Raw genomic sequence first — 23,387 nt, forward strand, 5'->3', positions numbered from 1 at the left:
CCTTTTGAAAATGGTTGCGAAAGGGGTAAGTGACAGACATGAACGCCGAAGAGGACTGCTTCGAATCAAATTGGATGGCCGTCTGTGGGGGATATTACAACCCTAAGTGAGCTTTTCAGGTCTTTCTCGTGTTCATGGGAGCAACACGATGCAAATGTTTTCGCTCGTTAATTCATGGATTGAGGAGCCACTGTTAAAGTGGCAGGGATGTGTGTGAAATCGAACTCAAGCGCATACAAGAGAGCACATCCGATTAGCCATCTGCGTCTCTAAATTATAGAAAGGAAATATTTTTCCATATTCTGAGCTGAGATGATTTCTGTCGAAATATGCAAGACACTAAACACAAAATACAAGTTTTCAAATTAAGGTACAGGAATGTTACACAAGGCCTCATCAGAATTTCACCGTTTTTACCACCACATCAAGCAACCATGTCGGGACTCCAATCGAGAGCATCCTTTCAAAATCTGTGTTCAGAATCTCTTTGTAATGGTTTTTTCCTGAGGGAGATCACAGTACGACCTAGTACATTGCACGTCTTTCTGTACATACGCTCGAGCATCGTAGCCTAGAACCCAATTTTACTCATTCTGAAACCGTTAGTCATAAATGTTTCCTTTCCCATTTTCCTTCTCGTCTACCATCGCGTTCCCTCCGCTCCACTACCTGCCTGGATTTGCTCCCCCTAGAACCATGCCTCTGACCTGACCCATATCCACCAGGTTGTCCGTCAAATGCTGATACCGAGTCCGGATCTCCAACACTACCCGTGTCACCAGAGTCCTTGCTTCCATCCAGATTTTCTTCATAACCACTGCCGCCATCATCCAGACGATCACGTGATTGTAAAATCGTAGGCTGGCTTGAAAATTGCCGGGACCCAGACAGAACCACAGTTGGCATGGTCCCCATGGAAGAACTGGTAGTTGAAGTTTCGAGCTGCAAGTTTCCGGTACTTGATCTTGTGCTACCGTCACTACCCGCTCTTCCATTTTCTCTTTCACGATACCTATCTCGGGGCCGACTGCAAATCAATAATACCAAACTGAGTCTAAACTGAAGTAAATGCAGAATATAAAAAAGATGCAGCAAAACATGTATGCACAACAATAAACCAAGGAAAACAGCACAAATGAACACATGCCAGTTCAAAAAACTAATTGGAGGTAATTATAGAAATTAAAGAAAGTAACCATGTCCGATATTCGCCACAGATGCAACTTAGGATAGCTACACAGAAAATTCATATTTTATTCAAACTTTCAGTGGCATGCCCTCCACCTTTACATTGGCTAAATAAATATTTTAACATACGCTAGCTATTCATGGATGAAAGTTTAGGATCGTAAACCAGTCCCACAAATGGCATAGAAGTCTCACCTGCTGTAAGTAGAGGAGAAGTCGCGTCGTGATGGTCGTACTCCTGCTTCAGCCTGTTCTAGTTCACGCTGAAGCTCTCTCTGCCAAATGGAAAGTATCGAGATATTAGCATGTAACCTTTTTTAGCCAAAGTACTATATGTAAACATATCTAAAGCCCACAAACAAGAGGCTATAGAAACTGCTTCAGTAAAAGGCCTATTACTTTCAAATATTGTGCTTCCACCTTTTAATCAATATAACAAACTTGAATCATAAGACCGTTCCCTCACCATGTTAACAAATTTATCAAAAAATGATGTTTATCAGAGGACTTGCAAATGGCAGAAAACTGGAATGACCAGATACTTCCAGTGATGCCAAATTATCAGCTCTCTAAAAATAGAATTTGAAACCTAAGATAAAAAACAGAGTGGATGGATTCTCATTTGAGTCATTTATTTCCAAGGGATGCTTTCGAAAGATCTTACTCAATTCATTCTCGAGTTTGTTCATGCCTACATACACAGCTATATACATATGCACAAATAGATTCAAAGATTCTCTCTGCAAGGCGTCTATTCTTTCTTGAATGACAGACGAGGAGAGAATCATACGTAATACTCAATTTCATTCAACCTTGATTTCATTTATTGACAGGATTAGGGTGGCGCTTTAAAGCTTCAGCATTGGCCGAACCCAAAGTTTGAGACTTAAAACCTAAAAAACATCCTGTCCAAAGGACTCTACATAGACACATCTAACATGTAAAGATAGGTAAAGGTGGGAAAAAATGGAGGAATGCAAGCACTAATAGAAAACTCCAGTGTATAGATCAGTAAATATATGGAGTGGAGGGGAAAGCATGATCACCCAATGTATATCAGTTAATAATTTAATCGGGTATGGTATAGCAGAAAAAGTTATAGGTCCAAGTCGTCCTGGCCCTCATGGTCCTTTGGTCAAATTAATGAGACAAGTAATAAGAATACAAGGGATACTTTCAAGCCAACATAGAACTAAGAGTCAAGGACCACCATGAACAATGGTCTAACAAATTTTTCACGTGAATTTACCAGTCTGCCAATTATCCAACAGACAGCCCAAAGAGTAACAGCATTTCTGATGCCAGTTTTACTGAAAGGATTTTTATCGCATATCAAAAGAGCCAAAAAAATGTTGACTGAAATTTCACAGATCAAGATAGTAATGAAGGGGTTTTTATCACATATCAACATAGTACTGAATGGTGCTAGGGCATTACCTGTGTTTGCCTTTCTTTCTCCATCTCGAGGTTTTGTCGCAGCTCCCTCGTTTTTGCACGCTCAATTTCTAGCAATCTCTGCCTCTCGATATCCTTTTCAACTTCAGCTGCTCTCTCCCTGGTACATTTAGTCCATATGTTAGTTGTAGTAACAGCGAACATGCAATAACTACAATATAACACAAGATGACAGGAAGCAACACCTGTCAAGTTCTTGAAGTAGCTCAGCTTCTCGTAAAGCTGCCTCCTCCAAATACTTCTGCCGGTCACGTCTCATGAGAAGTTTTTTCTGCCTGCGGGCGACTATGTCTTCACGTAGCCTGGACTTTTCTCTGATAGCAAAGACCATAAAAAATGAATTTGAAGTCTAACAAGCACCCAGCCAAAGAAACTGAAAACCTTCCCAAAACCAAGGGACGATAGTTGAAGAATTGGTATAAGATTATTTCTGATTTACTAGCTGTTATGTGTAAAAGATTTGATTGTTCTAAAATTTGGTGCTCATCGTCCATCAAAGTTGGGTGCCTTAAAGATTAGGTCAAATGGCACCTGTTGAAGAATTTCAAAAACTGACTCAGAATATCTTGACAACCAAACTTTGAGCTAGTAGATCCTTTGTTAGGAGAAGAGCCTCATTTGTTTCGGCAAAAAGGCCTTGTAGAAGTACTTGACAGTTAGTTTTACTAAAGGTTAATAACAAGAAAAAGTAGGCACTGAAAATCTGAGCATAAAAGGTAAACTCGAAGACTCCTGAATGAGCAAACTAGTCTGTGTTACCAGCCAATAGCAACTCAAAAGTAACCATTTTCTGTACACTTCATAGTGATTCTATAGAGGTTAAAGAGGATCTCAGCAGCGCACGAGTTGTAAGTGGTAATTAGACTTGGGTATGTCATGTGCTCATTTGTTGGTGCACATTTGTTGGCTGGTAGTTGGGTTTCTCAAGAAAGGGAAAAAAAAAGATGAGGAAAAACAAATCTAAGATAAAACATAATATCACGGAGCTGGCCCAAATTCAGATTTTGGAATCCTTCCATTTCTGTGCTGGTATGCCTCAAATCTAGATATTTCGCTGATGTTTTGGACAAAAATAAAAGTTGTGAAGATTGCTCATTCCAGTGAGTTTTACTAATAACTGAGCCTACCAAGAATATTTGTATCACTTACAAGGAATGAATGCAATCCTTGATTTGCTGAAGCCGTGCATCATCTTTCAGAGGAGCTGAAAAACAGAAAGTTAACTATTTCCGAAGAAAAAAAAAATTGAGCATGACAGTTCTCAAACAGGCAATAAAAAGTAACGGAAAATCTAGGGAATGAAAGAATTACAGCTTAAAGAAGGAATCCGGTGTGCATCTTTAGAATCGTTAGGTGATTCTTGTAATGCATGTTCTTTCTGAAGAATATCCAATTCCAATTCAGCCTCCTCTAGTTCCTATGACATATACAGATAATGTAACCACATCTATAAGTTTGCAACATAACAAAGGCATCTATTCTAATAAAGGCTCACCATGACTTCTTGGTCAATTTTGTTTGAGAAAATGTTGAAGTACGATGTTGCAGAAGTTAAACTGGCAAGGACCTGTGATAAATTACAATTATTATTAGCTTTCACAAGATGTAAAGGCTGTAGGTCAACTGAGCCTCTTATTCTAAGACCTATTTTTCTTAATTTGAGGACAAAAATAACCCATATGTGTTTCAAGTGCTCCAGCATTATCAAAGTAAAGAGATAATGCCAAATATGTTTAGTAAATATCAGATGGATGCCTATCAGATAGCATTTGAGATGTATGGATAGATACCCATAACAGATACAACTGCTGTTTGAAAGTATATGCTTAGGATTTTAAAGCTCAAAGTGGTTGCAAGAACAAAGATAGTCAAACCTAAAATTGATAAAAAAAGCAAAACACTTACAGCAAAAATATGAGTAAAAATCAGTACAACAACACATCCTACAAGATCAAGTATACCACCAACACATAGATATGAAATGCTATGCATTTGTAATGAAACCAGAATGCAACCCCATTGCAGCTCTGTTTGATAAGAAAGACAAGGACCTCTAACAAGCAATCCTAGCTTTATTAAATTCCAACAACCATAAATGAATAGTACAGCATTTTGGTTATGATGTAAAATTTCTGGATGTACTTGAAACAGTAAATATTTATGACTACTCAAGAAGAACTTAACCTTTACAGGATCTTTTATGCGTCCTATTAGATTAAGCTTTTCTGGAGGACGGGATCAAACAAAGATTTTTCAATACAAACAAAATTACAATAACATCAAACAATCACTATGCGCAAGTCAATTATATTTTACCATATCATCTCTAAAATGTTCCTTACCTGAAGAACAGACTCACGAGTACTTTCAAAATCTGGGTCAAATTGTTTTGAAGAGCTTGAAGATAACACTTCTCTCAGTACCTTACATGTAAAATGAGGTTCACTCAATAAATGAATATAATTTTAAATCACTGATAAAACAAAACCATGTCCAAGGAAAATGTTGGTCAGGTAGTCCAAGTTTTTGAGATGTTTCTGTGACAACAATAAACAAGACTTTCCCATTACCTACCTCTTTAGCTTCATCCCCTTCATTTCTTAATCTACACAAGACTTGGCAAGCCCTTTTCTCGACACCCCCAGACCTGCCATCTAATGATGGAGCAAAAGGAAATTAAAGATAAAAATTAAATAAAATACATAATGTAAAAAGGAAAGACAAAAAATCACTCCAAACACCTCCGGGATGATATTAAAAAAAGTAGAGAGATTGTGGCAGGTGGATACCAGTTTTTGACAATGCTAGAGTCTCAATATTCTTCCAAACATTTTGAGGAATCAGAGAGATATCTTCATCTGGACAGTATAGACAAGCACCAGCAATCAGTGCTAATGAAAGCCTCAGCGATGGGCCCTCACAACTAGAACGGGAAAGCTCTCCCAAACCATGAATACTATCAGTTGCCGCAAGAAATGACTGTAACAGACGTCGCTCAGCAAATGGGATATAATCTACAAGAAGTGCCATCGCACGAGTCCTTACAAGTAATGATGCATCAGATGATGCCAGCACAACCACCAGATCCCATGTACTTGAAACCAAATGAGAGATTATTGACTCGGGAACAGATGTAACTAAACCAGGTGAAACTAAATTTTTGTAGAGCATGGAAGATTGAAGGTCACTTGCCCCACTCAAATCTTGGCCAGCAAGCTTTCCCAAGAGCTTAAGCGCTATAGATCGTTGCTCAGGTTCAGGATGACCCAGCATTGTACAGAACAAATCAACAAGAGGAACCTCACATTCCTTGAGGGAATGGACACCTCTAGTAAGCATAATCAATAACCATTTATCACTTTGCAATCGCCAAGCAATTTTCGGTGCATCGCAAGAACTGTTCTTTATTGCAGAACAGATGGACCCAATCACACTATTAAGGGCAAACTTATGGGGCACAGCAAGTAGGCAATCAAGCATGACAGATGCAACTTCCCAGCAGCTGTTTTTCTGAAGGGTCAGAATGGTCTCAGAAATTACTTCTAAGCCATACCTCCAATGATCAAGGAACTGGTCAGCTGAAGTAGATGGGAAAGAAATTTCAGAGTCATTTTCTTGAGCGTTGTTGACTCTTTTTGCAATTGATGTCAAGCATCTTGAGTACATAAGACACTCTGTTGCTATAATAGTAATCTTCTTAGAAAGTTGATGATGAAGATTCCAACACAGCTCAGTCGTTGAGTAAAGCTTATCAATGAGAACCTCCAAGTGTTTTGAGAATTCTTCTATCTCCGTGGGAAATAAATGATAGACCCTTTTGTTCGCAATATCAGCATCAACATTATTACCATTCAACTTCTCAGAAACCTTATCTTGACCAGCGCTTGGGTAGACATCATTGACGAACCACGAATGTGACTCCAAACTACTACCAATTGATACATCAGTGGGCAGCTCCAGTGGGATGGCACCAAAGAATCGTAAAGTCTGAACTAACAGAAGTTTGCAACTTTCCAGAACACTCTGGAATGCACAAAGGTAATTGTGGAAAGAAGAAGTTGGCTCAAAGGCAGTAAAATCGGCCCAAAAAATCAGGGACTGCAGCATTTCCCTCCTACTCTGACCAGATAAATCAGGAAAGACAGACGCCAAAATGAAAATTGTCAATCCTCTGTTGTACACTTTTTCTGTAGAATTATCTTCATTTGCTGCCTGCTTGATGTCATTGAAAAGCTCATCAAAGCATAAGGACTCAAAATTAACACATGAATCATCAACCAATGACCTTTCCTCATCGCACACCTTACATAAAGAATACGAGATAATTGGTTTCAACAAACGCAATACAGAGTCTAGAAATGATACATCGCAGTAAGATGCCCTACAAAGGGATGCCAGCACTTGCACCACTCTAGGTATCTCAGGCACCATTGCCTCCATGTGCTCAGTTATGATGGCTTCAAGTGTATAAAGGATGATTGCTTTGGCATTCTTTGAAACATAACCTTTCAAATTGTCATTACTGTTTCGTGCGGAAAGCTGCTCTGTATAAAGAAATGGCCATGAACACAACTCAGAGAACCAACACAAAATATCAGGCACCATACTCGAAGAAAGGGACCTCAACTGCAGTGCAACAGCCTCCAAAATGGTTTCTCCAAAAGCTTCAAATTGCTTTTTCATATTGGGAAAGAACTTAGAGAGGTAAGGATAGATGACACGAAAAGATTGGTCCCGATGTTGCTGATCATCAATTTTAAATCCTTTAATGGATGCAGAAACAATGTTGCCTCCTGATTCTTCATATTTTCGATTGACAACATTATCCACTAAAGAAAGTTCATCTGAAAATACAGATAATAAGTACGTCAGCTGTGGTAGATCCGAAGCAAGAAAAAGCTGATCATTCATGTACTGTCTTGCATTACGAGATACTGCCATCCAACCAAGAAATCGAACAAGAGGGGATGTGGATCTGGAAAACGTAGATATCCTCTGCATCCAGGCTGAAGGTGGAATCAGATTTCCATAACGAAAACAACTTTTATTGATTGCAAAGTCTGCTTCCTCATCACCACCACTTGAAGAAATTACCAATCTTTGAAGAAGTATCCACCGTCGTTGTATCCCATGTATTGTTTCCGGCTCCAACCGCAGATTGCCATCTTTGAACTGGTAATACAGGGATCTGAGCATCCCATTTAAGTGCTCAGCAGATCCTAATGCAATGTCAATCACATGTTCTGGAGCACAGCATAGCTTGGTAGCAGAATTCAACAAAAATATCATGCACTGCATAAGAATTTCATGCATTGAGTGCTGCTCCCTTTGCAATCGTTGGACCAGAAAGCAGCACAACAAAGCTTGATTTTGTCGAACCAAGGTGATAGCATCTGCAGATTGTACATCAAGGGCAGACACCATAATGACTTGTTCATCAAATCCTGCAGTGCAGTACGGACTAATACCTGCATCTGAAACTTGTTCTCGATATTTCCTGTCTAACTCTGCAGCCTCAAGCAGAATTTGAAGAACAGTTTTGTCTCTTTTCCTTTCAAGAAGAGCTATGGTTTCTAATTCACTCTTAGACTTTTCAGCGAGCATTTGCACCCCCATTTCTTGATTTTGTGGAGTCCTAGTCCCATTAGTGTTTATTTCCTTCATTAACTTTGGACTGCCTCTGAAAGACATCATAAAAAATGGATTGACATAGCACTCTGCTGCCAAGAGCAAAGCATCTATAGCAGCATCATGACTCTCAACAGTAATCTCATTCTGTGAATGCAAATCTAAGGCCAAACGACGGAATTCAGAAGCCCTGAGCTCGCAGTCTTGATAGCTTATAAGTTGAAAATAATCGGCCTGCACGTTGAAATATTCCGCTGAGAAACCAGAATCTAGTTTTAAGTCAGTTTGAAACTGGTGGGGAAAATTTTTCCCAACATGTTTTGGTTCAGATCCACCATCCCCATGCTTAGAGACAGAGCTGTTCTCATTGGGACCACTGGATATATTTGTCAGTACAATGTTGTGTAGTTCTGGAGGAGAAAAAAGAAGATTGACGTCTTCAGAAATGTCAATTTTTACAGCTGTATCAGAAACATCTGTCTTCCCATCAAATTCATCGTGGCTGTTTGATTTTGAAGATGCTACCCCATGGTGAGAAACTGAAGAATGGGATAAACTAGATGAAAATTCAGGTTGCAGTGGTTTGGAGGCAGGAGATGTACGAAGATCGATTTCAGGAGGTAACTGCATGTGAGGTTCCAATACCGAGAGTAACACACTGCATCAAGAATTGTATTTCGATCACCAAAACCAATATATCGCAATAAAATTTATTTGCAGGGGAAAAAACAATAATGTTAATTTGAAACACTAAAGATTTCACTAAATGAAAAGTGATATGCATGAAACAACAGGATAACATTAACTTGTATATTCGAGGTCTGATAACAGTAAATAGAAGCTTGAACTGTGATAACCATAAATAGAAGATCCGTTATTTTTTTTCCTCAGATCCATATGGAAATTCATATACATTTGGGCAAGCTGAATTCGAATTAAAATGAGAGTTCGGTAGGTAAAGCCAACAAGTCATAATAGCGTTAAAAATTAAAAATATCCCCCAGTCCCATTTAACCCAAGTAATTATAAAAAGTAAAAATAAAAAATAAAAAATAAAAAAATAAAAAAATAAAAAGTAAAAACCTTATGACAGGCACATGTATTATTACCTAGGAGCAACTGTTCCACGCCTCCATTCAGATTCCAACGAAGGGAGAACTGCTGGTTTCTGCACTGCCGTACGAATAACATTGAGGGCAATAACACAATTCTCTTCCTGCTTTTCTGGATATGCAGAAGATAGATCTCCAAAGGCTATTTTCCCCTTCAATCTGCCTACAGCAGGATCAAGGAAAGGCTCTAGCATCTCCACAAGAAAGAGTATCCTGTGCTTGACTTCCTGAAAACATTGAAAGTACAGCATAAAGAAGCTATTAGAAATATTCTTTTAACTCCACAAACAGATCAAATTTAAACCACCAATCATGATGAAAAGAAAACAAAAACACATTGCCATACCTTATACTTTCCTAGCATATCATCCAAATGACCAGAGAGAGCCAGAATGAAGTATTTTAAGGCAGCACGAGCACAAGGCAGAGAATGGCGAGCACCCTAAAACAAAAGCAACAGCAGTGTTTTACATATTGAAAACAAAAGCTAGCTATCAAAAGGTAAATAACATTCGTAGTTATGTAAACCTAGTACTCTATCATGGATGAAGTTCTATTATATATTTGAATTTTGAAACCAGGAACCATTTAATCCCAACTATGTACAAAAACAAAGAGACTTTAACAGCTGCCCAGTTGGCACTGGCAGTTATACAAAGTTTGATTTATAAGAACATTATACCATTAACATTTCCAGCTCACATAACTGACAAGGATACCTGAATTACACCCAAAAGGTCCTCTAGAAGCTCTACAGCCAGATCAACCTGTATTGAAGTGAAAATTGGATGCTTAGAATTCACACCAAAGAGAAAAAGTTTGAAAAGAAGGGAAAATTCAACCACACTATAGAAAGTTACACAAAAGAAATCTGCCTCTCACAAACCTTTGCAACAACTTGACCTAGCCAAGGTGCTAGCACACCACAACACAGATCAATTAAAACACATGCAGCCTTAGCCTGCAAAACAAAATAGGTCAACACAGATTGTTCCCAGATGAGAACAATAGATTTGTTGATAAATAATGCTTCAAACTATATTGTATTAGTTTGTGCATATTAGAACTTATATTTATGGGTTATGTACTAATATGAGAGTAAGTATCAACGAAATATCTAACATTCTCACACGTAACTTCAAATTATTATTTTTTTTAACATTGACACAATTTGAACAAAACAATATCATCTTTTTCCGCATCAAAAGACTGTCATTCAATCAACGAAATTGTAGTTGATGAAATCATCTCAACGGTCATTTCTTAAATGTATAGAAAAATTATATCATTCTTATTTCTTACATATCATATAAAGAGAGGATAGTATTCTGAGCAGGATAATAAGAATGAACAGAGTAACTAACATGTGATGGTGAATATGAAGATAAATAGCCAGCACAGGCATGAAGAAGTGGACGGTATAATGATGAGGACGATGTTGCTACAATCTGCAATAATAACGCCATGATCAGACTTATTATGATCACACAGACAAAAAACCAAAATCATAAATACCAGCTGAAATGAATAATTTGCATTAACATTAATGTTAACCTGAGAGAGGGCTTGTTGCACAATTGGTTGTTTCCATGGAGAGAAACTGTCATCAACAATGTCGGAAGGTCGACTAACAGAGGGACGAAGTGCTGTAAAATGCAAAGAACATGTGAAACAAGTTGATCAAACGCTCCAATATATTTGAGTAAATAATGGATATGACATTTTACATATGCTGAACTTTTGGCTATATGAAAAACAACAAATATACTGTTAGGAATCACATCATGTTCATAACTTCATATACAGTTCAACTTTTCAATTGACTACTGTTTCTATTTGGTCCCATACCTTTTACATTCTCAATTTAAGTCCGAATTAACTTTTCAAACTATAAAGTTAAAACAGCCAAAGTACAAAACAGAAATTACAATTTAACTTTTTGCCCAAAAAACATTACAACCAAACTTAAACCACCATCAACCAAATTTTAAGGATGAGAGTGGAACAATAAATTTTAAGAACTTCTGTATGACAGCAATGTATTAAAAGCGTGAGGCGTGGGTGAGGCGTCCGAGGGATAGCCCGGCCTAGGTGTCATGGGACCTAAATTTTTTAATATATACACTGTGCGTACACATATATTATATTAAAAAAAAGAAGATTATTAATCAATAATCACCCTGAGCACACACATATATTATAAATATATATACACGCATATATATACATATATTATATTATATATATATATATATATAAATAGAGGGTGAAAAGCACAATGAGCACACATATAACAATGCACACAGACAGCGCACACATCCATTATATAAAAAAATAAAAAACAGAAAAAAAGGCCGAGAGACGATAGTGCAAGGAAGAGGTATGAGGCAGTTAAAACCTACCCAAAATTTGGGTTTGGGAGTGAAAAAAAACATTAAAAAATAAAATAAAAAAAACCCTGAAGCGCGCCTAGGAGGCTCCGGCGACGCCTTCCACCCACTTCCTCAAAACAGAGGTGGCAACCCTCACGCCAAGCCTCAGAGGATGCCTAGGCACGCCCTAAGGCGAGCCTTTCAAAACATTTGACATGACATGACAATGCAAGGAAGAGCGATTAGGTGTGATAATCAACCTGGAAGTAACGCTTGAACTAGCGGTAACGCAGACCAGAAGTCAGAAGTCCTATCAGCTAATTTGCTGCAGAGAAGAGGCTGAAAAATACCACAGATTAAATTGTAAGCAGATGGATCCAAATAGCAGCAAAACAAATCAGACATCAGAATAGCAGAAGATGCGTATTGATTATTATGTTCCAAATGCTGTAATCAACCTGTGACGCACACGCATAAAGAACATGTAAAATCCCTTCCTCCACTGCTCCTATATCCAAGATGTTAAGAGAGCTTGAGTCCCAATGATCATCCGGCAACTGGAATTCTTCCCCAAACAAGTTTGAGTAATCAACTAAAGGAGCAGGATTAGTTATTTCAGACTTTGCTGCTTCATCTTCAGATGTCACTTCACGAGGAGATGCCGATCCTTCATGTGCTGGAACAGGCTCTATAAGCTTATGTAAAATTCTTGCAGCCTGAGATGAAAAGCAGATGTAGTAAAATTGAAAGCTTGTCAATGACCACCAAAAGGCAAAACTGCAGAGACCAATGCATTACCATTCTGCAAACGATTCCTAGATCAGAATCTTTATATGCCTTTCTCAACAGCAGAAAAATTGCATCTGCCCTGAATACTATAGAACTGGATGTCGATAGGACAAAAGGTAAAGTGCTGCGTGATCTCCGTGGCTGCATATGATAAAAGGAGCAAGAGGGCTTATACAGTTATCTAAGAAAACAAATAATGAGAAGTTCCAGAATATAATGCAGCAGGCTATGGCAAGAAACAGAAAGAAAAAAAGGATCAAGAACAACAAGAAATTCGGTGATAAAAATAAGTAAAAATATAACTCTATAAAAGAGATTAAGATATTAAAAACCTATTTAACATAATTTATGAAACAAAAGTAAAAGCATATTATTGAGTTACTTTATGTATAATTTACATGAAGGAACACATAAAATCACAAGATATTGTTTTTTCTTGTCCGCTGTATTTGGACAGTACAAAACTCAAGAGTTAAAAAAACTTTACTCAATATTACCTATACATATGAATATATAAATATGAAATGATTCCAATAAAGTTGTAAGTCAAACAAATCAAATATGTAGAGGCATGCCACCCCTTCCCACAGTCCAGAGGGGGAACATTTGAGGATAGTTATGCATGTCTAAAACAACAACAAAAAAAGCCTTATCCCACTAAGTTATGCATGTCTAGTCAAACAAAAAAGGAAATGAGAAAAATGACATAAGAAAAAAAACAAAAGCAACCTCAAAATTAGAAGACACAGTTAGGGATGATGACGGCTGGCTATTTTTAGAAACTTCAGAATCTGAGATATTGCCCAAAGACTTTGCAGCTGTCCTACATTATCAATACAAGCAACTTTTAGTACATTGGCATAGCTAAGAGACCAAAATGGGAAAGCGTGCAAAAATGAGAGATGTACAGGAGCAATGATGACTGAAAGGCCAACTTTATAGAACAAAAACAAATTTATGGCTAACCGAAAACTTAATGGCATGTTTCACATGCGTAGTTCCAAAAACTGGTCTTTGTCGATATAGGCAACTGATGTGCAATGGTTTAGTGCAGCTTTTAGATGACTCATATGGTAAGACAAGACTTGTTGCACCATTGTAAATCAATTATGATGAGCATATGCCTAACTAGGTATTGGAACAGAAAAAAGGGGTAAAGTGCTTAGTTATTGCACCTTATGAGGTCTGCTAATTCTTTGGATTAAAGAAATGCATTATTGGAGGGAGTAAAGTAATGCATGATTTCCAATAATGTTAGCTCACTTTAAGAGTTAAGTTGATAACTTAACATAATAAAAGGTTTAGACCACTACATGAACTAAGGGACCAAACTCAAGGTAGTCCCAGCATATGAAGAAAGATTGGCATTTCACCTGCAAAAAGATCTCCACTCTGGTAATGCTAGAGCAGCATTTAACCTTACGAACTAATACATGCATAGCAAATTCAAGAAGCCGTCAACATGCGCTTATTTGGGGAACTCTTTCAAATTCAGTGCTAGACCTTCAAAGCCATTTTCTAAGACTTATCATAATTAACAAACCCCAATCCTCTCGTTCAGGGTATCAACCCAAAAATCTCAAACAAAAGCTCTTGGACTACACTAGTGGACTACTACTGGCAGGCTTAATTTTAGCACAATAACAGCACCCAATAAATTCCTTTGGTTACCAGTTAAACCTCCAAACAATAATCTTCTAATGACATCATTTGATATCCTTACACTTACAAACCTAAACTTCTTACACTTCTTGCCCATAAAATCCCAGCCTATCTGCCCAAAACAACCTTCACACAGAATGCCCACTTGGAAGCCTACTTCCAATAACCAATTTTCAAACATGTAATCAATTGTCCCTTATGAACCTTTTCTTATCAAACATAAATTATCCCTTAAGAACCTTTCTACACATTAATTTATGAAAAGTGAATGCTCTAGATAGAGCATACCCAAGGAATTTTTTTAAGTTAAAACATTCTAAATAATCATTTTGTGCTCAGAAAAATTCAAGCAATTGAATTGAAAGATCCATAACAGCTAGAGTATACACATCATCTATAACGACTATGCAAACTTTGAAATAGCATGCGTGAAAGATGTTAAGGAGGTACATGCCTTTCATTCCCAAGATTAAGTATTGGATAGAAAGGACCAGCAAGCATAGCAAGAAAGCGTAAGTTAGATTCAGCAGAATCCACAAAACTGTTAAGGTCTGCCTGCACAATTTGGATAAAAAAAAAAAAAAATATTGCATTAAAAAAGACCATCAATGCAATAGAAAAAAGAGAAGAAAAAAAAAGAAGATAAGGGGAAAAACAGTAAGAAAAATAGGGACTAACGCAGAAGGAAAAGAAAATATATACTAGTTTGAGAAAAACATGTATATACCTCAAGTTGGGGAAGGAACACAACCAACCGACTTGTCATGTCTTTAAGCAACTACAAACTAGTGGGCATCAGAAGACAGAAAGATTTGAAAATACAAGAACATGGTAGACAGTAAGCATTATAGATAGCACAGTTGGATCCACCTGAAGATGCATATCCTGAGTATCTTGTTTGTGAGATATAATAGATGGCAACAGATGGTTAACCACAGGTTGAAACTCTGGCTCCAGGCCAGCCACTGAAACCCCAATAAGCTGAAAAGGTAGAAATATTAGAAATTTCAGTGCCAAAACGTCTGAGGCAAGATGTGATTGATAATCAAATTATGGGATTTACGCAGGAAATAAATCCACGAATATATATATATATATATATATATATATATTCAAAACTGTGGAAAAGATAGGACTTTTAAGAGATTGAGGTGAAATTTCTCCATGTACAAAGCCTTTTTATTAAAAGAAGACACATATTTTACTAAAGAATCATGTTGAATCACAATAGCATTGAACAAAAACAAGAAGAAGAACAACAAAGAAGCCTTATCCCACTAAGTGGGGTTGGCTGCACAATAGCATTGAACAAAAACAACAAGAAGAACAACAACAAAGAAGCCTTATCCCACTAAGTGGGGTCGGCTGCACAATAGCATTGAACAAGGAGTCAAATTTTAAAAAGAAACTAACCACGAGAGAAATTCTCTATGTTCTGAGTACGCAAGCAAAAGAAATTTATGTGCAGGAGCTATCGAATTTTGATGTATTATTGTCCAGAACCATTTGATTTGGTCTTATGGGTTAAAAGTGGTCGGTACCAAGGTTGGGTATGGACATTATTTTGTAGAAGAGGTGTTGTGGCATTGGGGGCAATAACTCAGAGCTTGATAAAATGAAATTTATCGCAAAACAAATTCATCGGGATTATTAATCTTCTAAGGGAGATTTAACCAATAGTGTAGCAGAAATAATTCCCATATCATACCTGTATGAAGAAAATAGATATAGGATTTCCCCTCAAACAAGAAATTCGCACGTAACGGCAGGGAGTATAGTTCATTGGATATATCATGTCGCGTCGTGGTGCTTCACAACGTGGGCGAACTTTTACAAACGTCTCTGGCTGTTCAAAAATGAAACAGAATAAGAGCGACAGAAGCGAACAACTTGGCACCGAATGCACCAAAAACATGCTAACTGATTACGAATGCTCTATCAGTAGTTCCCACTTCCCAGTATTCCTAAATCATATCAATCCATCGATGCGAAGTTCATGTGCAATTGCTCACTGCTTACATTAGACATCACATAGCTAAAGCGCATATCAATGAAACAAAACTTGAGCCCCAAACAATGTCACAGGTCAAATTAGACAAAGAAGTGAACTTTACCATGCCACAAAACCAACAAACCAAGCAGCACACTGACCTTGTAGCGTAAGCCAACAGAAATCTCCCATTCCAGCACAGACTTGTTGTAAATTCGTATGTGCGATAGCAAGCAAGGTTCCTACCAAAACCCAGAAGACAAAACTTAAACTAAATCAAAATTAACTTAAACTAAATCAAAATTAAGTGAACAACAAAATATATTAAATAATTTAAATTAGGGTTAGGGTTAGAATTGAAGGGGAGGGAGAAGGAGAGGAGGTACGTTGAGTTCGAGAAGAATCCACTCCTTGGTGTTGGTGGCGGTGGACCAGTGGGAGCGGAGGTCGGCGTCGAGCACGTGACCGGCCTTCTGGGACGGCGACTCACGTGACATTGCCTTGACTTTGTATTCCAGAGGTTTCACCCTCGGCTCCAACTCTATCTCCATCTTCTCTTTTTCCTGTCTTTCGAGCTTTCCAGTGAAGAGGGGCTACTGAGACTGACTGACTGCGGAGAGAAGAAGAAGAAGAATATTGTTATTCAGTACAATTGGGCGGTTGCGGAAGCGCCGGCGGCTGCGGCTGCGGCTGGTCGTCGTCTCCGTGAAGGACAAATGGTTATACTGAGGTGGTGTTTGATTCTTTTGTCCTGATTTCTCTTGTTTTTATTATTTTTTAATTTTATTTTTTAATATAATTTCTCTAATCAACGCCAAAGAGGGAAGGGCGAAGAGATGGATGTTAACATTTCTTTCAACGTTGCAATTAAAGCATAATGCTTTTCACAAACCGATTTTAGTTCTCACACTATTCTTAATTTTCGATTTTCGATTGTCGAATCAAACGAATATAAGAATTTTAATTGATAAAAATTATCAAAGGCATATAAAATGTAAAAATGTGTATATGAATAACGTGTTATACTAAATCTTAAAGCTTAGTTGTAGCAGTGATTCCTAAACTTTACTCCTAATTTAATTTTAGTCCTCAACTCTTATACTAGTTTTTCTAGTCTTCAAACTTAATAATGTGTTATACTATTGGTTATTTTCGCTAATGCCGCCTATTTTTTTGTTAAAAATGAGAATAGGAAAGGATCGTAAAAAAAATTTATCTCTTTATTTTTTTGTGTGTATGAAAATTCATAGGATTTTTTTTTTTTCGAAGTTTATTATGTGATTTGTTACTTGCTTAAGTCTAGCCACAGTTTGAGCTCTTACCAACTTTGAAATCACATTGCCTAATATTTACAAATTGTTAAAGTCCAACCATTTTCATTTTGTATTTTTATAGTTCAAAATGCTCTTTGTTTTAAGTTTTAGATATTAGTTTATAAATTTTCATTTGTTTTTTAGCTTCTTTTATTGTTTTTAATTTTTAAATTGAAATCCCTAATATACCCCTAAATTTAACGGGAATAAAGGCGTTAGTGAAAATGATCAATGATACAACACAATGTTAAGTTCGAGGACTAAAGAAACTAATATGAAAGTTCATTGACTAAAATTAAACAAGAGGTAAAGTTCATGAACCATTAGTACAAATAAGCCAATTTTTAATTATCATATATGGCTCTATCACCTATTTAGTGACGCACATCTCTACACTTAGTTTGATGGCTATTCGGTTGGTATATGTCACCACATAATTAGACTTGTAGAACCTTATGTGTGCCACATCAATAAATAATAGAAAATTCGACGAAATACAACTAAATCTTGCCATTTTGCTTCTTGGTATTATTCCTCCAAGTGTTCAGTACAGTGGCTCATCGGATACCACCATTTGAACTTCGAAACCGGGCTTTTCGCCTTGGATGGCAGATGCGTTAAGAGTATCATACGTTGGAGATCAAATTCTTGCATCAAAATACTTGAAAATCTTGAGTCCAACGATCCAGGTCATAAGCTTCCCTTTATAAATTCAAAAGGAAAAGGAGTAATTCAACCATAAGATCCTTTATAAATCATTTTAGAATGTATTGATGCCCATAACCAATAAAACAGAGGAGTTTAAGATCCCTAAGCAAATTTGGAAGGCAGGTATTGGATCCTTGCATGATGGCGTGAGTTCGAACCCATCAATGACTAATCTAACATCTAATCTAACAAAACATATCATTTGACAAGATATATTGGTAAATATTCTTGTCGAGAATTTCAACACGGTCTAAGAAAAAACTCCCCGAGCAAAAGTCAAAGACTTTTTGATCAAAAATCACATTAAATTAACTAATAAATATCCCAGGCTCCCAGTCCGAGTCCAGCAATAATATGCTTGCAAGTTTGAACTACTAACCACCTTTTACATATAATATAAACTCCTCAAAACAAGGCTCAACAAATCAATATCTTAACGCACAAGCAATTTTCACCCACCAGCACGTAACAAATATCCAAATAACCCTTTCCTTTCACAGAAATATTACTGCATTATCTGATTCTTTACATACATATACACACACATGCACATATATATATATGTGTGTGTGTGTGTATATATATATATATATTGTACAAACAGAAACTGATGCATATAAAAAGAGGGCGCCAACAAACACCACCATGTACAAACATAGCGGTTGCCAAATATAGTTACACCACCATAACAAAACATCAAACCAATCCAATCCTAACCCAGAACAAAACCTACCTCCAAAACCCCTTCTTTCTCCCTCAAACCCCACAAACCCATTTTGTTTTTTCTACGTCTTATGCGGATTTGGTTTCTGATTCAAAGAACAATTTGAATTAGAAATCAAAGATTTCGGGGTCCGAGAAAGAATGGTTGGGCAATCGAGAAAATGGATGATACTCGTGGCGGCGACATGGATACAGGCGTTCACAGGGACGAACTTTGATTTCGCATCCTATTCTTCTGACCTGAAATCTGTGCTGGGGATTTCTCAGGTGCAGCTCAACTATCTATCGGTGGCCTCGGATATGGGGAAGGCATTGGGTTGGTGTTCCGGGGTTTCTCTCATGTATTTTCCCTTGTGGGTTGTTATGTTCATGGCTGCCTTCATGGGTTTGTTCGGTTATGGCCTCCAATGGTTTGTCATTCAAAGACTCATCTATCTGCCTTATGTTATGGTTAGTCACTTCTCATCTTTCTTTCTTTTAATTCTTTTATCGAAATTCTATGATTCTTGCATTTTCATTTTCTTTGTTTAAATCAACGAAGAATCTATGGATATAAACATAAAAACGAGTTCAAGAAGAGAAACGGGAGTGAAAATCGCGACCCTTGTTTAATATTTCATTTCTAATTTTGTTGGAGTAGGTTTTCTTTTTCTTGTTTTTCTTTTCTTGTTTAGTTGTTGTATTTTCTTGGCAAAGTCAAGGGGAAGTTTGCCCTAAAATTGGTGAACTCCTAACCTCCACGGCTCCACACAATAACTACCACAACCACAAAAGCATCAGGCTGATGTGTAGGTTAGGACTCCATCTACCACTTTTCAAAAGAAAAATCCAAAACATTTAATGATGCATAAACTAGAAACCCTAAGCCCCCAAAAAAACTAGAAACCAGGAGATGATGAATTTTTTCCCTCTCTTTTTTGTTTTGGTTTTTTTCAGCACAGAGAAAAAAATACCATTAAAATAAAAGTTGTAGGTCATCTAGTACTTCGATTTAGTAATATTTTTCGTTACTTAAAAGTGAGATGTTCTAAATTTAATTCTCGTTAATGGCTTGTATAACATCACATTATTCTTATTGGTGCATTGTGTGGCTATGCCAAAATTTCCGTCCTTGATAATTATACAATCGTAATTCAAAAAACGAAAATAAAAAGGGTGTGGACCTAAATATGTCAGTTCTCAAAAGGACAAATTTAATGTATTAGTAAAGCTAATATTATATTAACACCAGAAACATACAAGTCAGTGACGAAGATCCAAAAATAGATAGAAAAAAGGATAATGTTAGAGTAAATCCATTTTCTTTTCCCGAGATTTATAATTTTATATCAAATATCCCCTTCGTTTATGAGGGCATGGGAGTCATCCACCTTTACCTAGACAATACTGAGCTCTGTAAAAAAATTAATTTACTGTGGTAAAAAATAAAAAACAGAATAAAAAATTACCATACACTAAATTAACCTTTCATAAATAAACTATTTGTTTTCTTAAACTTAGGTAGGTTTGTTTTTGTTTCTTTTCTAAATACCCAGTCACGAAGTATTAGTACATGTGACGTCAGGTGCAGGAATAAACGCTCTTAACCTTCCATAAATCAACTTCTTACTCTGTTAAACTAAGGTAGGTTGGTTTGTGTTTTTTTATCTTTCCAAAGAACCAATATTGATTTGAATAGTACACATGGCTTCAAATGCAAGAATAAACGCTCTTAACTACTTATGCTGCAAATCTCTAGCAAGGTTTATTTCTTTGAATAAATAAGACAAAAAGCTTCAAAGAATTAAGAATAAGGACACAATACAAGTTAGGACAAGTGATCATCACTTCATAAGAACCTATTAATGAAAAAGTAGCAAAAAACAATTGAGAACAAAATAAAAACCAAGGGAAGATTGAGGATCGAAAAACAACTAACCAGATGATTAATGTTAAGTATTTTGGCTTGGCAGGTATTCCTTCTATGCTTGTTGGCTGGATGCAGCATCTGCTGGTTCAACACAGTCTGCTATGTTCTATGCATCAGACACTTCCAAGCCAACCGGGCACTTGCGTTGTCTCTCACAGTCAGTTTCAATGGGGTAAGTGCCGCCCTCTACACCCTCACTGCCAATGCAATTAACCCGAGCGACGATACCATCTACCTCTTCCTTAATGCTCTAGTTCCTCTCTTCACATCCGGCTTAGCACTCATCCCTGTGCTCCGTCAGCCCAAAGTTCAATCACTTCCTGCTGAGGCCACTCGTCATGACTCCATGATTTTTCTTTGCCTAAACATCCTAGCTGTGGTCACAGGTCTATATCTCCTCCTCCTTAACTCACTATCCTCTGATGTGTCAAGAGCTCGGATACTCTTAGTTGGTGCGATTTGTCTCCTAATCCTACCTCTGTGTCTGCCCGGCATGGCATACGCGCGTGAGTGGGCTCATAGGAACTTCCCCTCAAGCCTACATTCTGAAAACTCGTCAACCTTCAATCTGGTTGACACTGATGATTTTGAGCTTCATAAGGAACTCATTGATGTAAGTGAAAATGCTAATGCCACGAAGGCCACAAATGCCACAAATTCCACGAACTCCAATTCGTATGGGCTGGTAGACAAGGAACGCTTTTTTGGGTGTTTCGCATGTTTTGGGAAGGTGATGGAAAAAGATAGGTTGACAGTGCTAGGTGAAGAGCACTCAGCTAGGCTGCTTGTACGTCGGTGGGATTTTTGGCTATACTATGCTGCATACTTTTGTGGGGGAACTATTGGGTTGGTCTACAGCAACAATCTTGGCCAGATTTCACAATCACTTGGATACAGTTCCCTGACTAGTTCTCTTGTCACACTATATTCTTCATGCTCCTTCTTTGGCCGTTTGCTCTCAGCTGCACCAGATTTCCTGCGTGAGTATGTATCTAAAAAAACTAATGCTTTTATCAATTGGAGAATGAGAAAAAAACCAGATGCATTAAAAACTAACCTGCGTCTTGCTAATGCAGCAAGGTTTATTTTGCTAGGACTGGATGGCTACTAGTTGCTCTGATGCCAACACCAATTGCCTTCATTCTGCTTGCCACATCAGGCAGTGAGGCAATGCTGCGTGCTGGAACCGGCTTGATCGGGATAAGCTCCGGCTTTGTGTTCTCTGCAGCTGTGTCTGTTACATCAGAGCTTTTCGGCCCAAACAGTGCTGGCGTAAACCACAACATCCTCATCACCAATATCCCAATTGGCTCACTCCTATACGGCCTTCTTGCAGCTTTGGTGTATGATTCCAATGATGGAAGCTCAACAACCCCGGTGAGCTTGTTAAAGGAAGCAACATTGTGCATGGGAAGCTCATGCTATAGGCAGACATTCATATGGTGGGGCTGTATTTCAATAGTAGGGTTAGCTTCAAGCTTATTACTATTCCTACGAACAAGGACTGCTTATAATCGTTTTGAGAGGAACAGGACTAAGACGCAAGTCACACAATCCTCCTTACAAACCTCCTCTTAGCTTCAAATTCGCCTGTTTTTATAAATGGTAAGTTCAGGAAAAGCTCATAGACGCGTGGCATTTCATATCATGTTAACTTCGGGAAGAGCTCAAAGATATGTAGGATTTCAAAGAGAGTCCAAGATATGAAAACATAGATGTAAGCAATGTGTATATGCTTGTAACTCAGACTGGGAAGATAAAGAGATTACCTGTAACATAGTAGAAGGTAAGATGTCAGGAAGAACGTTAAGAAATTTTTGTAGATGGGTTCTAACCATCTTTCACCCTTCTGTTTTTGTTGTGTCCTTTTTATCTTTATGTATTCTTTCACGCATGCTTCAAAGTTCAAATTACAGAGCATATAAACAACAAAAACATAACTGTAAGAACCGGGTTATATTTGTCCAGGTCGAATTCATCATCTATCCTAATCCCAAGTTCCTAATCATTTTTCCTACCCCCTCATCGCTTGAGCTAGCCCCAAACCTTATAAACTGGTTTTATGCCATAAGCTACCGTGATTTACAGGAGTTCAACTGCTGTTCAACAGATTGAGATTTTCTTTTTCTTTTTGACATCCTACTCAATATATTTAACCAAGGTTTGAAAGCCTAAACATTCTTGTCTACTGTTGGCTGGAGAAGCAATCAAATAGCTAATCAGCGGTAACAGCTCTTTCTTTTTTTTCCCAGCAACTGCTCAACTTCTGAGAGAAAAAAGAAATGAAAAAATAGAATGAAAAGATACAATCTTAAATCAAATGACGGAACTACACAGTCTCCTAAATTATTAAACATAAGTAAGGACTAAACAAAGACAACTTAGAGGTTTAATAAATCGGTGTCATCCTCTTTCAGTTACGTCAAAGTCAAGAATCCCTGGGGGACAACGTAGTCCTTCAAACCAAGAATTGTGATAGTCACAGAAAATCTCCCAACTCGTCACAAATGGACAGTATTGCCACGGTAGTGGATTATG

The 23,387-nt window shown here is 37.5% G+C and overlaps 1 protein-coding gene and 1 pseudogene across 1 annotated transcript; one reads left to right on the top strand and one right to left on the bottom strand.

The window, feature by feature from the left end:
* Nucleotides 1-340: 340 nt before the first annotated feature.
* On the bottom strand, nucleotides 341-17,023 carry LOC103951666. The gene is made up of 26 exons (XM_048586470.1): nucleotides 16,583-17,023; nucleotides 16,358-16,438; nucleotides 15,915-16,052; nucleotides 15,077-15,187; nucleotides 14,934-14,984; nucleotides 14,661-14,761; nucleotides 13,274-13,367; nucleotides 12,554-12,685; nucleotides 12,214-12,471; nucleotides 12,016-12,094; nucleotides 10,938-11,029; nucleotides 10,748-10,831; nucleotides 10,270-10,344; nucleotides 10,103-10,150; nucleotides 9,730-9,825; nucleotides 9,381-9,610; nucleotides 5,433-8,929; nucleotides 5,218-5,297; nucleotides 4,986-5,066; nucleotides 4,139-4,210; nucleotides 3,955-4,060; nucleotides 3,793-3,847; nucleotides 2,829-2,957; nucleotides 2,626-2,743; nucleotides 1,384-1,463; nucleotides 341-1,027 (listed from the first exon to the last, which is right to left on the bottom strand). The coding sequence occupies exons 1-26, from the start codon at nucleotides 16,745-16,747 to the stop codon at nucleotides 607-609; spliced, it is 6,474 nt and encodes a 2,157-aa protein (XP_048442427.1). The 5' UTR covers nucleotides 16,748-17,023; the 3' UTR covers nucleotides 341-606.
* Nucleotides 17,024-18,383: 1,360 nt separating this feature from the next.
* LOC103937353 lies at nucleotides 18,384-22,699 on the top strand (annotated as a pseudogene).
* Nucleotides 22,700-23,387: the final 688 nt, after the last annotated feature.

The sequence above is a fragment of a genome, unplaced genomic scaffold, assembly GCF_019419815.1.
Source record: "Pyrus x bretschneideri cultivar Hongxiangsu unplaced genomic scaffold, Pyrus_bretschneideri_v1 Contig24, whole genome shotgun sequence".
Classification (NCBI taxonomy): Eukaryota; Viridiplantae; Streptophyta; class Magnoliopsida; order Rosales; family Rosaceae; genus Pyrus; species Pyrus x bretschneideri.